At 36.2% G+C, this 13793-nt stretch overlaps 2 protein-coding genes across 2 annotated transcripts; both read left to right on the plus strand.

Annotated features, from left to right (window-relative positions):
- Positions 1–4037: 4037 nt before the first annotated feature.
- LOC149788989 (E3 ubiquitin-protein ligase TRIM45-like) lies at positions 4038–5850 on the plus strand. Its single transcript, XM_089975819.1, has one exon. It carries the CDS (start codon positions 4158–4160, stop codon positions 5430–5432), a length of 1275 nt encoding a protein of 424 aa, XP_089831945.1. The 5' UTR covers positions 4038–4157; the 3' UTR covers positions 5433–5850.
- Positions 5851–9018: 3168 nt separating this feature from the next.
- On the plus strand, positions 9019–12031 carry LOC149788990 (E3 ubiquitin-protein ligase TRIM56-like). Its single transcript, XM_089975820.1, has one exon. The coding sequence runs from the start codon at positions 9997–9999 to the stop codon at positions 11221–11223; it is 1227 nt and encodes a 408-aa protein (XP_089831946.1). The 5' UTR covers positions 9019–9996; the 3' UTR covers positions 11224–12031.
- Positions 12032–13793: the final 1762 nt, after the last annotated feature.

Consider the following 13793-nt stretch of genomic DNA (forward strand, 5'->3'; position numbering starts at 1 on the left):
ATCTTTGATTCAAGAATGGATTTATAGAAGAAACTTTTGTATGGTAATTTATCACGATGAACGATACATTTAATTTACAAACTCAATAATATTACCTGGCTGCTACAACTGATAATTTAATTTGGGAATATTTGATTTTTTTTTCTTGCTTGAAAAATCTCTACCACTCATGATGTAAAGGAACTAGTCCTTTTCTTTTTATTTTGTATATATATATATATATATATATATATATATATATATATATATATATATATATATATATATATATATATATATATATATATATATATATATATATAATAATAATAACAATAATAATAATGAGGAAGAGGAGGACTTTGTATAGCGCCTAATCTTTAGAAGCTCTAAGCGCTTTACAACATTAGACAACACCTATAAGATAAGAAACATAATAATATTATTACAAAAACAAAAAACATGAAATTAAAAAACATTAAAAAAATAAAAAAAACATGCTGAGAATATTTCAGGTAGGAAACATTATTAGGTCTTTAAATTTGTTCTTGCTGTCGAAATAAGTGAGTTTTGAGAGCCCTCTTGAACGTGATCACTGTGTCTTTGTGTCTAAGTTCAGTGGGCAATTCATTCCACGTTGCTGGGCCCTGGTATGCAAAAGAACGCTGTCCATATGACTTTGTTTTCATACTTGGAATAATGAGTATACGATTGTCAGAAGAAGAGCGTATGTATCTTGCTGTTGTGTACACATGGGTTAGGTCAGATAGGTATGTTGGACAAGAGTCCGACAGTGAAATGTAGCACAGAGAACAAATTTTGTGTTTAATGCTGGATCGAATGGATAGCCAGTGTAGGGTACAGAGCAGCGGGAAGGTGTGCTCTGATCGTGGTACTCTAAGTATGATCCGAGCAGCTGTGTTTTGAACTTTTTTAAGTTTCTGGAGTAGACATTGAGATGAACCAGACAGAATTGAGTTACAATAGTCCAGTCTTGAAAGTACTAATGAACACACAAGTGTTTTAGTGGCATCAACTGAAAGATATTTGCGAATTGAGCTGATGCGTCTCAGCTCAAGATATGCTGCCTTGCATATGTTCATGACATGTTGGTGCAATGTGAGAGTACTGTCCAGAGTAGCACCTATGTTTCGTACTGATTGTGTGAATTTAATGTTGGCGTTGCTGATATTTATTGTTTTAGGTAAAGAATGTGAATGAGAAAGTCTTTGTGTTGTGATCAGAATGGCTTCAGTTTTATCATCATTCATCTGCAGCTTGTTACAAGTCATCCATGATTTCGCATCAGAAATGCACCTCTCTACACCTTGGATGGTAGCATCAACTTCAGTTGTGTGTCTAGATTTGTATATTTGCGTGTCATCAGCGTACAATTGATGAGACACTGGATGATGATCACTGACACTTGAGAGCGACTGAGTGTACAGAATGAAGAGAACAGGTCCAAGAACAGACCCATGTGGAACACCACAACATAGATCGACTGGATTGGAATGTATTCCATTTGCAGATACAATTTGTGTCCTGTTCACCAAGTAGGACTTGAACCACAGTACGTCTGTATCATGAATGCCAAATACATGCTGGAGAGGTGAAGTAATATATCATGGTCTATTGTGTCAAATGCTGCAGACAAATCAAGGAGGGTGAGGACTGTAATCTTTCCGCTATCCAATGCAGAGAGAATCTCATTAGCTACTTTTAGAAGAGTAGTTTCAGTACTGTGGCAAGGGCGATATGCAGATTGTACATTGCTAAAAAGACTGTTTGAATTTAGATGAGATACAAGCTGGGATAGAACAACCTTTTCTAAGATTTTTAAAATGAATGGGAGATTAGAAACTGGGAGGTAGTTCTTTAAATCGTTATGGTCTAGTGTTGGTTTCTTCAGCAGAGGCTTTACAATGGCAGTTTTGAAAAATGATGGGAATTCCCCAGGTGAGAGAGAGGTATTAATAACATCAGTTAGTGAAGGCAATACTGGATCTAAGCACTCAAGCAGCAGTGATGTTGGAACTGGATCAAGTTCACTTGACTTTGGTGCACTCTTCATCACGATTGTACGTACGAAATCCATACAGACAGGTTCAAATGCTGCTAATGGTTGCCGCTCAAATTCTGTATCCCAACTGTATGGTGACGACGAGTCAATTGAAATTGTGGTGTCAAGCTTGTCTCTAATGGTTTGTACGTTGTCACGGAAAACATTTGCAAACATGTCAGGAAGGTCGACTGGAGAGAAGGTAGTTGGAAGTGGTGTTGATTTGTTCCTTGACATTAGCTTGTTAGTAATCTCGAAGAGCTCTTTGCAGCTGGAACTTTCCATGATCTTAGTAATGTAGTGGGCTGATTTCGCTGCATGGACTATATATATATATATATATATATATATATATATATATATATATATATATATATATATATATATATATATATATATATATATATATATATATATATATATATATATATATGTGTGTGTGTGTGTGTGTGTGTGTTTATTTTATTCACTATATGCTATGGATGATTGTATTTTGGACTTAACCCTGTCCAAAATCAAAGTTTATTTTCCACTTGACCCGAATAATTGATTTTGGTTCTCTAAATAAGGTGTTTATCTGAATCTGAGTCTAGAACTTTTGAAATTTCCCATGAAATGTCAGGTCCATCTTTTGTTTGCTAGATTTTATATTGTGATTTTGGAAATAGAGCTTCTAGTTATAGTTATGATTTTATCTTGTAAACATTTGGAACCATTCCAGAATGAAATGTTTCATTGTGTATTTTTTACACCAAAAATTAAATTGTGACGCGAGGTCAAGTAGAGGACTATCTAATCTTGCTTTTTCTAGAAATCATTTATTCGTGCTTTAAGATCTCAGCAAAATCATTTGTAATATTTTTGTGGCCAGTATTTAGTTTGGGTTGGTACTTATTTATTCATATTATTTAATTCAAGTGATTATTCTTGGAAATATAGACTTTGATTCGTAGTGAAATTCAAATAAGGATATATTTTTGGATTGTATTATTGTGATTCCACAAAAGACTGTTGACAGATCACCACGACGCAGGCCACCACAAACACATCAACACTTCCAGTTGGATTTACTTTGGAATATCACTAAAGTTGATTCAGAACTTTATAAATTAGGACCTGTTTTCGAAATTCTATGATTATTTGAATTTTATTTAGCAATGTCGTAAGTTATCTTTACATTTTTCACTTTGTATTCTAAGGAAAATATTATCTGCTGAAGTTTACATAACTTGTTGGTTCTCACTTTTTTCTATGACTTATACATAACTAGTATAACTAGTATCGTACATGTTTGTTCTAGAATGCTAGTAGCATGTCACGAATTGTTCAGCTTGTTCAAAACTTAAAAGACCGAGCATATCGATACATTGATTAAAAGAAGATTGTTCAGTGAGTGCGTAGGAACAAACACACACTATTCTTTGCACTATTTTATTATATACAGACAAACCTATTAACTAAGTAAAGGCCCAACTGAACATAAAGGTGGGAGAGTATAAAAATTATATAAATTACAAGCATCCTGTAACGAATTGGGCTCTAATGGACTGACCATAGGTCTTACAAGCTTTAAGGCTGTCAGCTTTTATCTGTGACTCAAAGTCCAATTACCCATGGCTGTGACTCATTGATCGATACTACTTATGAAACCAAACCTTCAGCTTTGGAGGTTCTCACAGAGACGAGAGTAAATGGATGGAGTCTCATTTTTAACGGACATGCCACAATTTGATTTTCAGTAGCCTTAAATTATTTTTTGCAGTACCAATAAGGATATTTATGTGTCTAAGTAAAAACCTATTCAAAAGCATTGCAATAACTCGGTCTCTAAATATGAAAAGGTATTTACGGCTGATCACATTTCTTTACCTCAACTTTCGTTAAAACAATGCAATAGACCAGGTGTATATACTTGACGTTAATCGATAAGCAAGCACTGTCTTGTATTAAAGCAATAGAGACTACAGTGTTGTGAAGAAGTGATTGATAAGAATATTTATCGACAAGCGAACAAACAGAAAGCGAGAATAAATGAATAAGAGGCATGTTTTGTTTTAAAATTGGTTAGATTCAGCACTGCGATTTTTACGAGTGAGACTCACACCTGAAATTTAGGATGGATCAAACTTTATCCACGTCTTTGTCTACGTTCTTGACCGATAGGAGTTTATACACGGAGACCCCCAGCCTATCTCAATCAGAGACTAGGCGCCCTTGTTGCCCACTGTGCCTAAACAGCCTGAGACTGCCGAAAGCGCTACCATGCCTACATACTTTCTGTGAAAATTGTCTTGCCGCTCATATGGACATATCCATAGCACAAGGGGAAATAAAAGGATATTTCAAGTGCCCGATATGTGGAGTTGCCACATCTGCTCCTGTTGGAGAGGAAACCTCCAAACAATGGGCTGGCAAATTTCCGATCAATTATCTTGTGTTGGCTGTCCGTGAAAAACAAACGGCTTGTTGTCAACCGTGTCTGAACGATAGGAGAGACACTTACTCTGCTGCTTACTGCGAGACTTGTTCCGAAAATTTATGTCTGGCTTGCATACAGCACCACAAGCGGCTTAAAATCACCAAGGATCACATTGTGATAGAACTTAATACTATGGAAACCCCAGCCATTGACCCCTCAAAGATTAGTCTGCTCCACAGATGTCCTCTTCATGGGAAGTCTTTTGAGTGTTTCTGTGACAGTCATCAAGAGTTGTGTTGTAGCAAGTGTATCATTGTTCAACACAAGAATTGCAAAAAAGTTGACGCGGTAGAAGACGTAGCTACAGGGATTAAGGAAGGCCAGCTATGCAAACAAATGAAGAGTAAACTAGGAGGAATGCAAAGTAATTTTCAGAAAGTGCAGAATCATTGGGACGAAAACTTGAAAGAAATTGAACAAAAAATGACAGATATCAAAGACTCTATCTTCAACTGGAAATCAAATATTATTGAAAAAGTGGAAGAACTGACATCGTCTGCTTTGTCTGAGCTGGATCAAATTTACGGTGAAATCACTAATGCGATCACAAGCCGTCTGGAAGAATGTAGAAGTGTTATCGCAGCAATAGAGATATCTGACATGATGCTTGAAGAAGCCATAAAAAAGGCTGAAGATCCTGAGTGCTTCATGATTTTAAATAAGTTATCAAATCAGGTTGAGAGCTATTCAACTGCTTTAAATAACATATATGAGACGGCAATAAAAATGAAACTTGACTTCACGCCGGATTCGGAGATGAAAAACTTTCAACGCGTTAGTTCCCTCGGAAAGTTTTGTAAGCTGGAGGCCCCGGTAACATTTAGGATAAATCTCAAAGGAGAACGGAGAACCGGGAGTAAAATGAAGAAAACGGCAACAGGAAAAAACATACGCAAGCACGGGAAGACGTAATTTCACAAGAAATAGTTTTTGACGTGTCTTTGAGGAAAGAAGAATGTCGTATGAATTGCGTAGTGTCGGAAGCAACCAGCATTTTAAATGGATTACATTTACAATCAGAACAACAAAGTGCTTAATTTGTAGGTTGATGTAAGCTGACAAATGTAGTATAGTATTGTATCATAAAAATGATCACATGGGACTAATTTGCAATCATACTATGCTGTGTATTTCTTTTATTTAAGGCTTTCAATCCTTTTTGAGTTAAAAATAATAATAATAAAGCAGAAACAATAAAAGAACCACAATAATTATTTATACAAATATAGTTCGAGTTACACACGTTCAAATACTACGAAAACACTTCTTGATGGCCAGGTTTGATGTAATAAAAAGAGTCCGTTTTGAAGATTTATATATAATAAATGTTTTGCAAGTTGTTTTAAATCCAACGTCATGTTGTTTTCAATCCAAATATTTTTCTTCTTCAATTTGTTTACCAGCATGACAGTAATTTAAGACCGCTCTAGTGGCCACGTGGTTAAATCGTCCGCCTCGGTTGCGGAGGTCACAGGTTCGAATCCCGGCCAAGTCATACCAAAGAGTTATAAAAATGGTACTAAGAGCTGCCTTGCCAGGCGCTCAGCATTAAGGGGTTAGTATTAGTACTGGTCGGCCTAGCGTCAGGATAATATGACAGGTGGGACATTATGCAACATGGTAGTATACAATTAACTCAACAAAACATGGTGAGCAGAAACAATGTTTAACCTAAATTTAAAATTGAAGTTCGTACGTTCTCATACAAAATACAAAATTGTGTTTGTTTCTTGTCTCGTCAGTTAATCTTTCCAATGTGCTATCATCATAAAAATTTCGAATAAATGTAAAACAATACCCATGTCTCACAAATTACTGTCGAAAATAAACTGAAACATAATGTTCACAAACATTTCTTGAATGAGGAACCAATAACATAAACTTTTAGTTTTTTTCTCTCAGTGATTTTTGTACCTATTTTAGTCGAAAATTTCATCGACCAGATTTTGCATCTTGCCTTTATTTAAACCGAAAGCTGGATTCGTTTTGTTTGGTCAAACTGTTTGACGAATACGGGCTAAACCAACATTAATAACAAAATCACATAGCATTGTCATGTTGAAATACTTGCCGAAGCACGAAGAAGTATTTTGAATATAATGGCGAATAAATATCATTTTGATTTATTAAGTGTGAAATATTTAAACGTATTGGCGAAATAATATTCATATTTTTTTCATTCCTATATTTTTACATTTGACAAAATATATCTTTTATATTGACACGTGAAAAATTGCCCATTATGCCATGCATCAGCGCTTGATTTTATATCTACAGCAACAAAAACGAGCACTTTATGAACTAGAACAAACAGAAACTGCATTACCTCTCATGAATGGAAGCTCAGTTTTGCTGACAAAATATGACTCCATTCGGGTATCGCTTAAGCTACTTCCCCTTATTTCCTTGACAATCTACGAAAACCGCTATTATGAATCGGACTCGCTGTTCTCAGTTTGAGTGAAATGGTTTACAAACGTCATAGTTGTAATTTACTGCGACAGAAAATGTCAATTCAATCCTACCCGCTCTCTTAAATCATTGAGATTTATATAATGGGCCTATGAAAGTGAGGCGAATTTACAAAATGGTGTGTGTGTGTTGACGTCTCCAGTGAAGCGTGTGTTTAATCTTGTAAGTTTTGATTCTGGAACAAGTCTGGTATATAATAAAAAGACAATTTTCTTTTTCTACGTAAATAGCAGATATTTTTCATCTTGTGGTGCCAAAAACGATACATTTTAACTCGTGGCTTTGCCACTCGCTACAGTACCAAGTTTGTATTGGTTTTTATTTTCCTTCTTCTGTACCACACAATGAAGTATATCCGGTATAAACGTAGGAAAATAAAATATATTTAAAGGTAACATTGGAGCGAACTGTGAATGATTGTATTTCATCAAATGCTCATTATGGACGTGGTACAGATTACATACATAAAGGAAGATTTAAAAAAAAGGAGCTCAGTCGTTATTAACGAATCAAGTCACAAAATTGCGCTTCTCAAACACAGAAAATTAGATCATGCCGATCAGTATCTTTTCTTTTCTTATGAACAAATATTGGTACTTATAAAGCTCTGTCTCGTATTAAACAACGAACAATTTAAACTTGGGGAAAATATAGCCATACAAAACGTCAAACAAACAGGGATAGACATGGGGAGAGCACCGTGCTGGTCCAAAAAAAGAAATATTCGGATTACACACATTGGAAGATGTAGCTGATTAAAATTGTACAGAATATCGTTTAAAATATCACAGTGAAAAATAGTTTAAAAATCTGTGAAGAAGTGTCATTGTGGCATGAATTACTACCAAATGAATAGAAATATAGACTATATCACGCCTTTTGTTATTTCAGTTCAAAATTACATTTTGAACGGTAACATTGTGAAGCGTGTAATTGGAGGTATTAACAATAATACTTTACCACGCCCTTGTTCGTCCTGGTCAAAATGATGCTTGGAATAGTAAACTTGTGACTTGTGTAAGTAAAAGTGTCGCTAATAGGATAGACGCGGCCTAATTTGGTAAGCGGGACTTGGTTAAGATCTAATCTTGTATATTCGTCTGTTTCATGGTGCCGAGTCTCGATACGATCATACATGTTTAACCAAATGACGCGTACATGTATCCAAACTGAACAGGAACGCTGTCATTGTGAATTACCTCCAAAGTCATTAGGACGGAAGGAAGCTTTTTCTAAACTTTAAATCCTAGCGTGATAGATACGTGAGTCAACTGAAATGGATCCAAAATGTCCCATTTGCTTCAAAAGATTTACATCACCTAAGACTCTAGACTGCATGCATGCGTTCTGTGAAAATTGCCTATCATCGTTGTTATGCAAGTCAAAAGATAAAGAAGAAGTGGTAGATTTGTTCACATGTCCTGTGTGCCATTATGTAACGTCTGCCCCTGATAGTGGGGAAACACCAGAAGAATGGGCTGCAAGACTGCCAACCAATATGACAGTTTTTCAGGCATGCAAATCTTATTTACAAGACGAAAATTATTGTCAGCCATGCAAGTTCGATGGCAAGAACGAGCCTTCAAGTGCCTTTTGCTCGACATGTTCGGAATATCTCTGCAATGTATGTTCTCAGTACCACAAACGATTCAAAGTAAGCAGGGACCACGATATTATAGACAACGCTGTCCAGGAAAACAATGGACGCGATGCAGACACTAGAAGCTTTTGCACGTGCTCTCTACATAATAAAATACTCAAGTATTATTGCGAAACTCACAGATATCTGTGTTGCTCAAAATGTGTTATTGAATACCATAGGGAGTGTCAAGATTTCGATTGCATAGCTAATTTCTGTGAAGCATTCCAGCAAGATAAATCATTCTGCGAACTAGAAGACAAATTGAAAGTTTTGACAAACAATTTTACTATGTTCCTGAAACACGGAGAAGAGAATATGCAAAATGTAAGACATCAGTCAGAAGCGATAAGAAGGTCTGTCTACACTAGAGTACAGGAAATTCTCTATGCAGTGGAGATATTGGAGACATCTCTCCTTAATAGAAGTGCTCAATATTTTAGAGAGAAAATCACTAAAACATACGAACATCTGGAGAAATGCAATAGAGTATCAGCGGCCATTGACACGTCACGTTTAACATTGGATGAGGCAAGCGGTAAAGATAACTCTACTATCTATTTTATTATCCTGGTAAGACTTTTTGAACATGTGAAGGGCTACAACGTTTCACTCAAAACTTTAAAGGCTACTTTTAACAAAGTGGACTTTAACTTTGTACCAAGCGAAAAAGTATTTCATCTTTTGCAGGAGGAACCACTTGGAAAAATTTCACGCAAATCAACCAGCATTTCTTTACCATTGGAATCAGTAGACAGTGTCTACTTTACGACCGTTGCTGACAAAGTGGTTGACAATGGAGGTGCTGATTACAGAACGCAGAACAGAGGTTATCAAACTGGTAGGCGACGTGCCATATCCTTCTGTAACATGACATCATTAGTTTAGGTGTGCAGACTTTTACATTGTACTTTTGTATATGGTCTTTCCCATGGACACATTTACTTGACAAACTGATGTGGTCAAATTCAGTTTGGAATTGTTGTGAAAATATTTTGATTGACGTATTAACTTGGATTGTTTGTTCGATGTATAGAATACTGTAGCAAACTTTGATTGCTCTATGTCTAACAAAACATGCGCCTGTTATAAACAACGTTCTATAACCAGCCAGTTTTTGTATGAACTGAGTGAACACGAACAGATAATTATTTAAAAACGCACATGACCGTTAAGTGACAAGGATAAGTGGCGTATTATTAGTATTATTTGAAACAAATCTTTTGGCCCATAATGACAAACTAGATGAACAAAGAAAATAGTTTTTATACTTTCTGGAGGACTGTCTGAACAGTTTATTTGAACTGCGCGAGTTCGACCTACGACAGTATATGCCTATTACATAAAATTATAAGTAGAGTCACGATGTCCAAAAGTTTACCGTGCCACGAGACAATGAAAAAATGTCCGATGTGCCTTCAGAACTTGACATCACCCAAAGTTCTTCACTGTTTTCATACATTTTGTGAGCTTTGTGTATCTTCATCCATGTCTAAAGAGAGAAGAGGAGAAGAGTTTTTTGGTATGTTTACCTGTCCGTTGTGTCAATGTATCACATCTTCCACGTTGTATGACGAAACACCAGAACTTTGGGCATCAAATTTACCAAATTTTTCGGCTGTTGTATCACGAGATGAAACATCTGTTGCGCTGGGCGAGATTTATTGTCATCCGTGTCAGCTGGACGGGAAGCCGGAAAATCCCATCGCTCACTGTATTACTTGCTCAGAATATCTTTGTGAGACATGCGTTCAATATCACAAACGTTTTAAGATAAGTATGGATCACACTGTGACCCCAATGATTCCCAAGAACGGCGGGAAAGAAGACCCAGCAGCAGAATATCTCAGTAGATGTATGATACATGGTAAACGCTTCAAGTACTACTGCCATGCTCACCAATACATATGCTGTTCTAAATGTGTTATCGTACAACATAGGGGCTGTCCTGGTCTCGAGTGCATTGAACACGTTTTAGATGAATATTTAAAAGGAGATTCGAGAACAATTCTACAAAAACAGCTGGATACATTGTCTGAAAACTTCAAATCGATTGGAGACCATGAAAAAGATAGCATACAGCTTATAAGGAACCAATCGGAGGAAGTGAAAAGGTCTTTTAATGTTTGGAAGAAGAAATTGGTTCAGACTGTTAAGGATCTCCAGCAGCCGGTTCTGGACAGTTTAGAATCAAATCAGAAAAGCACAGAATCAGAAATTTCGGAACGTCTGAAGGAATGTAGATCCGTAATAGTGGCACTGGAATCATCCATCTTGATGGTCCAGGCGATCAGAGGTACTGCAGATGAAACACAAGGTTTTATTCTTTTTAAGAAACTGTCTCAACAGGTGGACAGCTATGTCTCAAAACAGGACAGCATATATGCCAAGTTGTGTGAGTTCAGGTTAGAGTTTTCGCCTAATGAAAAAATGAATATTCTCCAAGATCCGGAATCATTCGGACAAACTGTTGAAAAGTCTATCAATATGCCTCCCTCAGCTGACTTGTTGGACTTCGATAGTCTTTCAATCCAGAATAATAGAGACGTTTCCAAAGTAGGTTGCAAAACCACAGGTATGCAGGCCCCCTAATTTACCAATCTAAAAAAATTCTATATGTGAATACTTGATATTTACGCTGGTAACTTAAACTGCATGCAAAATGCAACGCAATAACAGACTGAATGCTGATGAGATTGCATACAAAGGTTGTCAATAAAACTTATTTGTCTCTCATTTAACAAAAAATAATACAAAAAATTCAACGGTGACTGTTAGTTTAAGACAGAGTTTCTCAATCAATCAGAACGTTAACACTTAAACCCCTCAGTTAATTTGTGCACACTATAAACTTATCATATGCTCTATGCATTATTTAGAGCTCGCAATTTGTTTTCTAATTTGTAAACCTCCTTGACTGAATTGTACACTTCTGTAATAGAATTAGAGATTTCTATAACTCTATTTTCTTCTCTCTCTCTCTCTTTCTCTCTCAATTAGACAGTCTTAATATTATGTTGTTGTCTCCCTCTTCAATATCACACCACCTCGAGTATTAATTAACACGACATGTTTTGCTAACTTTAAATGACCCGAATGGCGTCAAATACTGACAAATGTTACAAATAAGCTAAAGTAAGTACATGTACACTATTTTCTAAGCTGTAATTTTAAGTAATTGTTTCCCAGTAAAATACAACAGAACTGAATAGCATTTCATATTTAATTCTAGTAATAACTGTGATTTGATATTACGTATTTTAACTCACCAGGCCGTAAGGACAAGTGAGACAATGGCAAGGTCCTATTGCAGTAGTCTGTCATTCAAACATTATTTTTTTTAACAGCTTCTCAAAAAACATTACCATGTTTGTACAAATGGTGCTGATTAACCAATAAATATGGCCACCGTTAATAAAAATAAACAATACTGCACTTACAGTGTGGGTTTTATCATGGTCGTTCATTTATTCTGTATTTAGTAATACCCTACTTCGTATACATCTAGCTCTATATACCTGGTTGATTTCCTTCAGTTTCATGCCCAATATGCCAGATTTCTGCAGTATTGGTCTGTCCATTTATTCTTGCCGTTTAGCAATCTTCGTTTATAGTGAAAGCGTAAACCTATTACGCATGCGTGTATACTCAAGCGCGGCAAATAATAATTTAGACAGCAGTTTATTTTTAAGAAAGTTCGCCGTTGATACCTGAGAACACTATTTTGTGTCTTTCAAATCAGCAAGAATGTCCTGTAATTAAATTTAAAAGGTCTTTAATTCATGTACTGACTTCTTTAATTACTTTAAAGATTTGCTGAGCCAATGCCGAATTAGAGATGTCTCTAATTCTATTAACGAGCACTACAATTAAATTAATGATCTCTCCTATTCATTTTTTGATGCCTCCAATAAAATTAGAGTGGGCTGCAATTCAGTTATGGACATCAATAATTATTAATTGTTTGCTAAAATTAAATCAGAGAGTCGCTAATTAATCTATAGAACTCTCTAATTGACATATTGAAGTTTTTAATTCAACTGTAGAGATTGGAGATTAGGATCTGCAGCCCATGGACCCTAAAAGGGACCCAATCATACACTGCAGCAATTTTAAATTAAAATACCCAATCACGTACTACTATTATAGACCTGTCTCACCCTATTTCATATATGACCGTATACTGTTAATCGTTATGCAAATATGAAATGTCTCTAATGGTGTTTGCCACTGTTTGATTGTAGACAAATACAATCTTAGAAGTAAACCCCCCCCCCCAAGTTCCTAGCTAAGGTTACATGCATGTACAGAATCAAAGAGAAAGATCCAATCGTTTAAACGGAATTCACTGAAAAAATCATCTACTGAAGTTCAAAAAATGCATACACTCGGGCGGGGCTTCCCTAGCTACTAGTAAAAGGAGGTATCAGTTACTGAGTGACGGTACATATATGTTACTGTGTTTATTATTTTTTCTTTTAGTATCAGTTGAATCGTTAGGTCCGAGTAGTTTTTGCACTTTCTCCAGGTAGATTAGTGTACTTTATAATCATCATCATCATCATTTAGGTGGGAGGTCTATCGGAATAGGTAAGGGGTCCTTTGTGAAAAGATTGGAAGATAAAAATTGGCAGCCAGGTCCTATATTTTCTCTTTTGATGTTCATCAGGATTCCTGCAGTCTTCTCTGTGGTAAATTTGTCACTTTATCATTGCATTATTTTTCGAGTCCTAATGATAATAATACCATACAAGTGCTCTCCGTCATTTTGTGTCTGATTCAGACTTGGATAATAATCGGCCTAGTTCACACTGCAGGACCAGATCGGGGGCTGGGGGTGTTCGGCACTTTTCCGCCCCTCCTCCCCCCCCCCCACGCTAAAACAGCAAATACTATAAAAACTTACACACACAAACGTAGTCACTCCTCACTTGAAATTTCACCATCGTTTTATTCTTGCGCACGTTTATTGGGTATTATGCACAATTTGAGTAATGAGACAAAGACTTTTGCTTTGGTGCCCTTTCGAGGAATAACGGGTGCCTTTTGAAATTTTGGAACCCTTACCCCCACCCTCCAACACTTGACCTGATCCGCCCCGAACACGTCTACACCGTCGTCGCTGAGTACTCTTAATATCCAGGCTGGCTGATTGTTGAAAT

Source organism: Sinohyriopsis cumingii, chromosome 11, assembly GCF_028554795.1.
Source record: "Sinohyriopsis cumingii isolate HCF-2022 chromosome 11, ASM2855479v2, whole genome shotgun sequence".
Taxonomy (NCBI): domain Eukaryota; kingdom Metazoa; phylum Mollusca; class Bivalvia; order Unionida; family Unionidae; genus Sinohyriopsis; species Sinohyriopsis cumingii.

Bases quoted from the DNA above. Each gene is read 5' to 3' on its own strand.
- LOC149788990 (XM_089975820.1), top strand. From the start codon at position 9,997: ATGTCCAAAAGTTTACCGTGCCACGAGACAATGAAAAAATGTCCGATG.
- LOC149788989 (XM_089975819.1), top strand. From the start codon at position 4,158: ATGGATCAAACTTTATCCACGTCTTTGTCTACGTTCTTGACCGATAGG.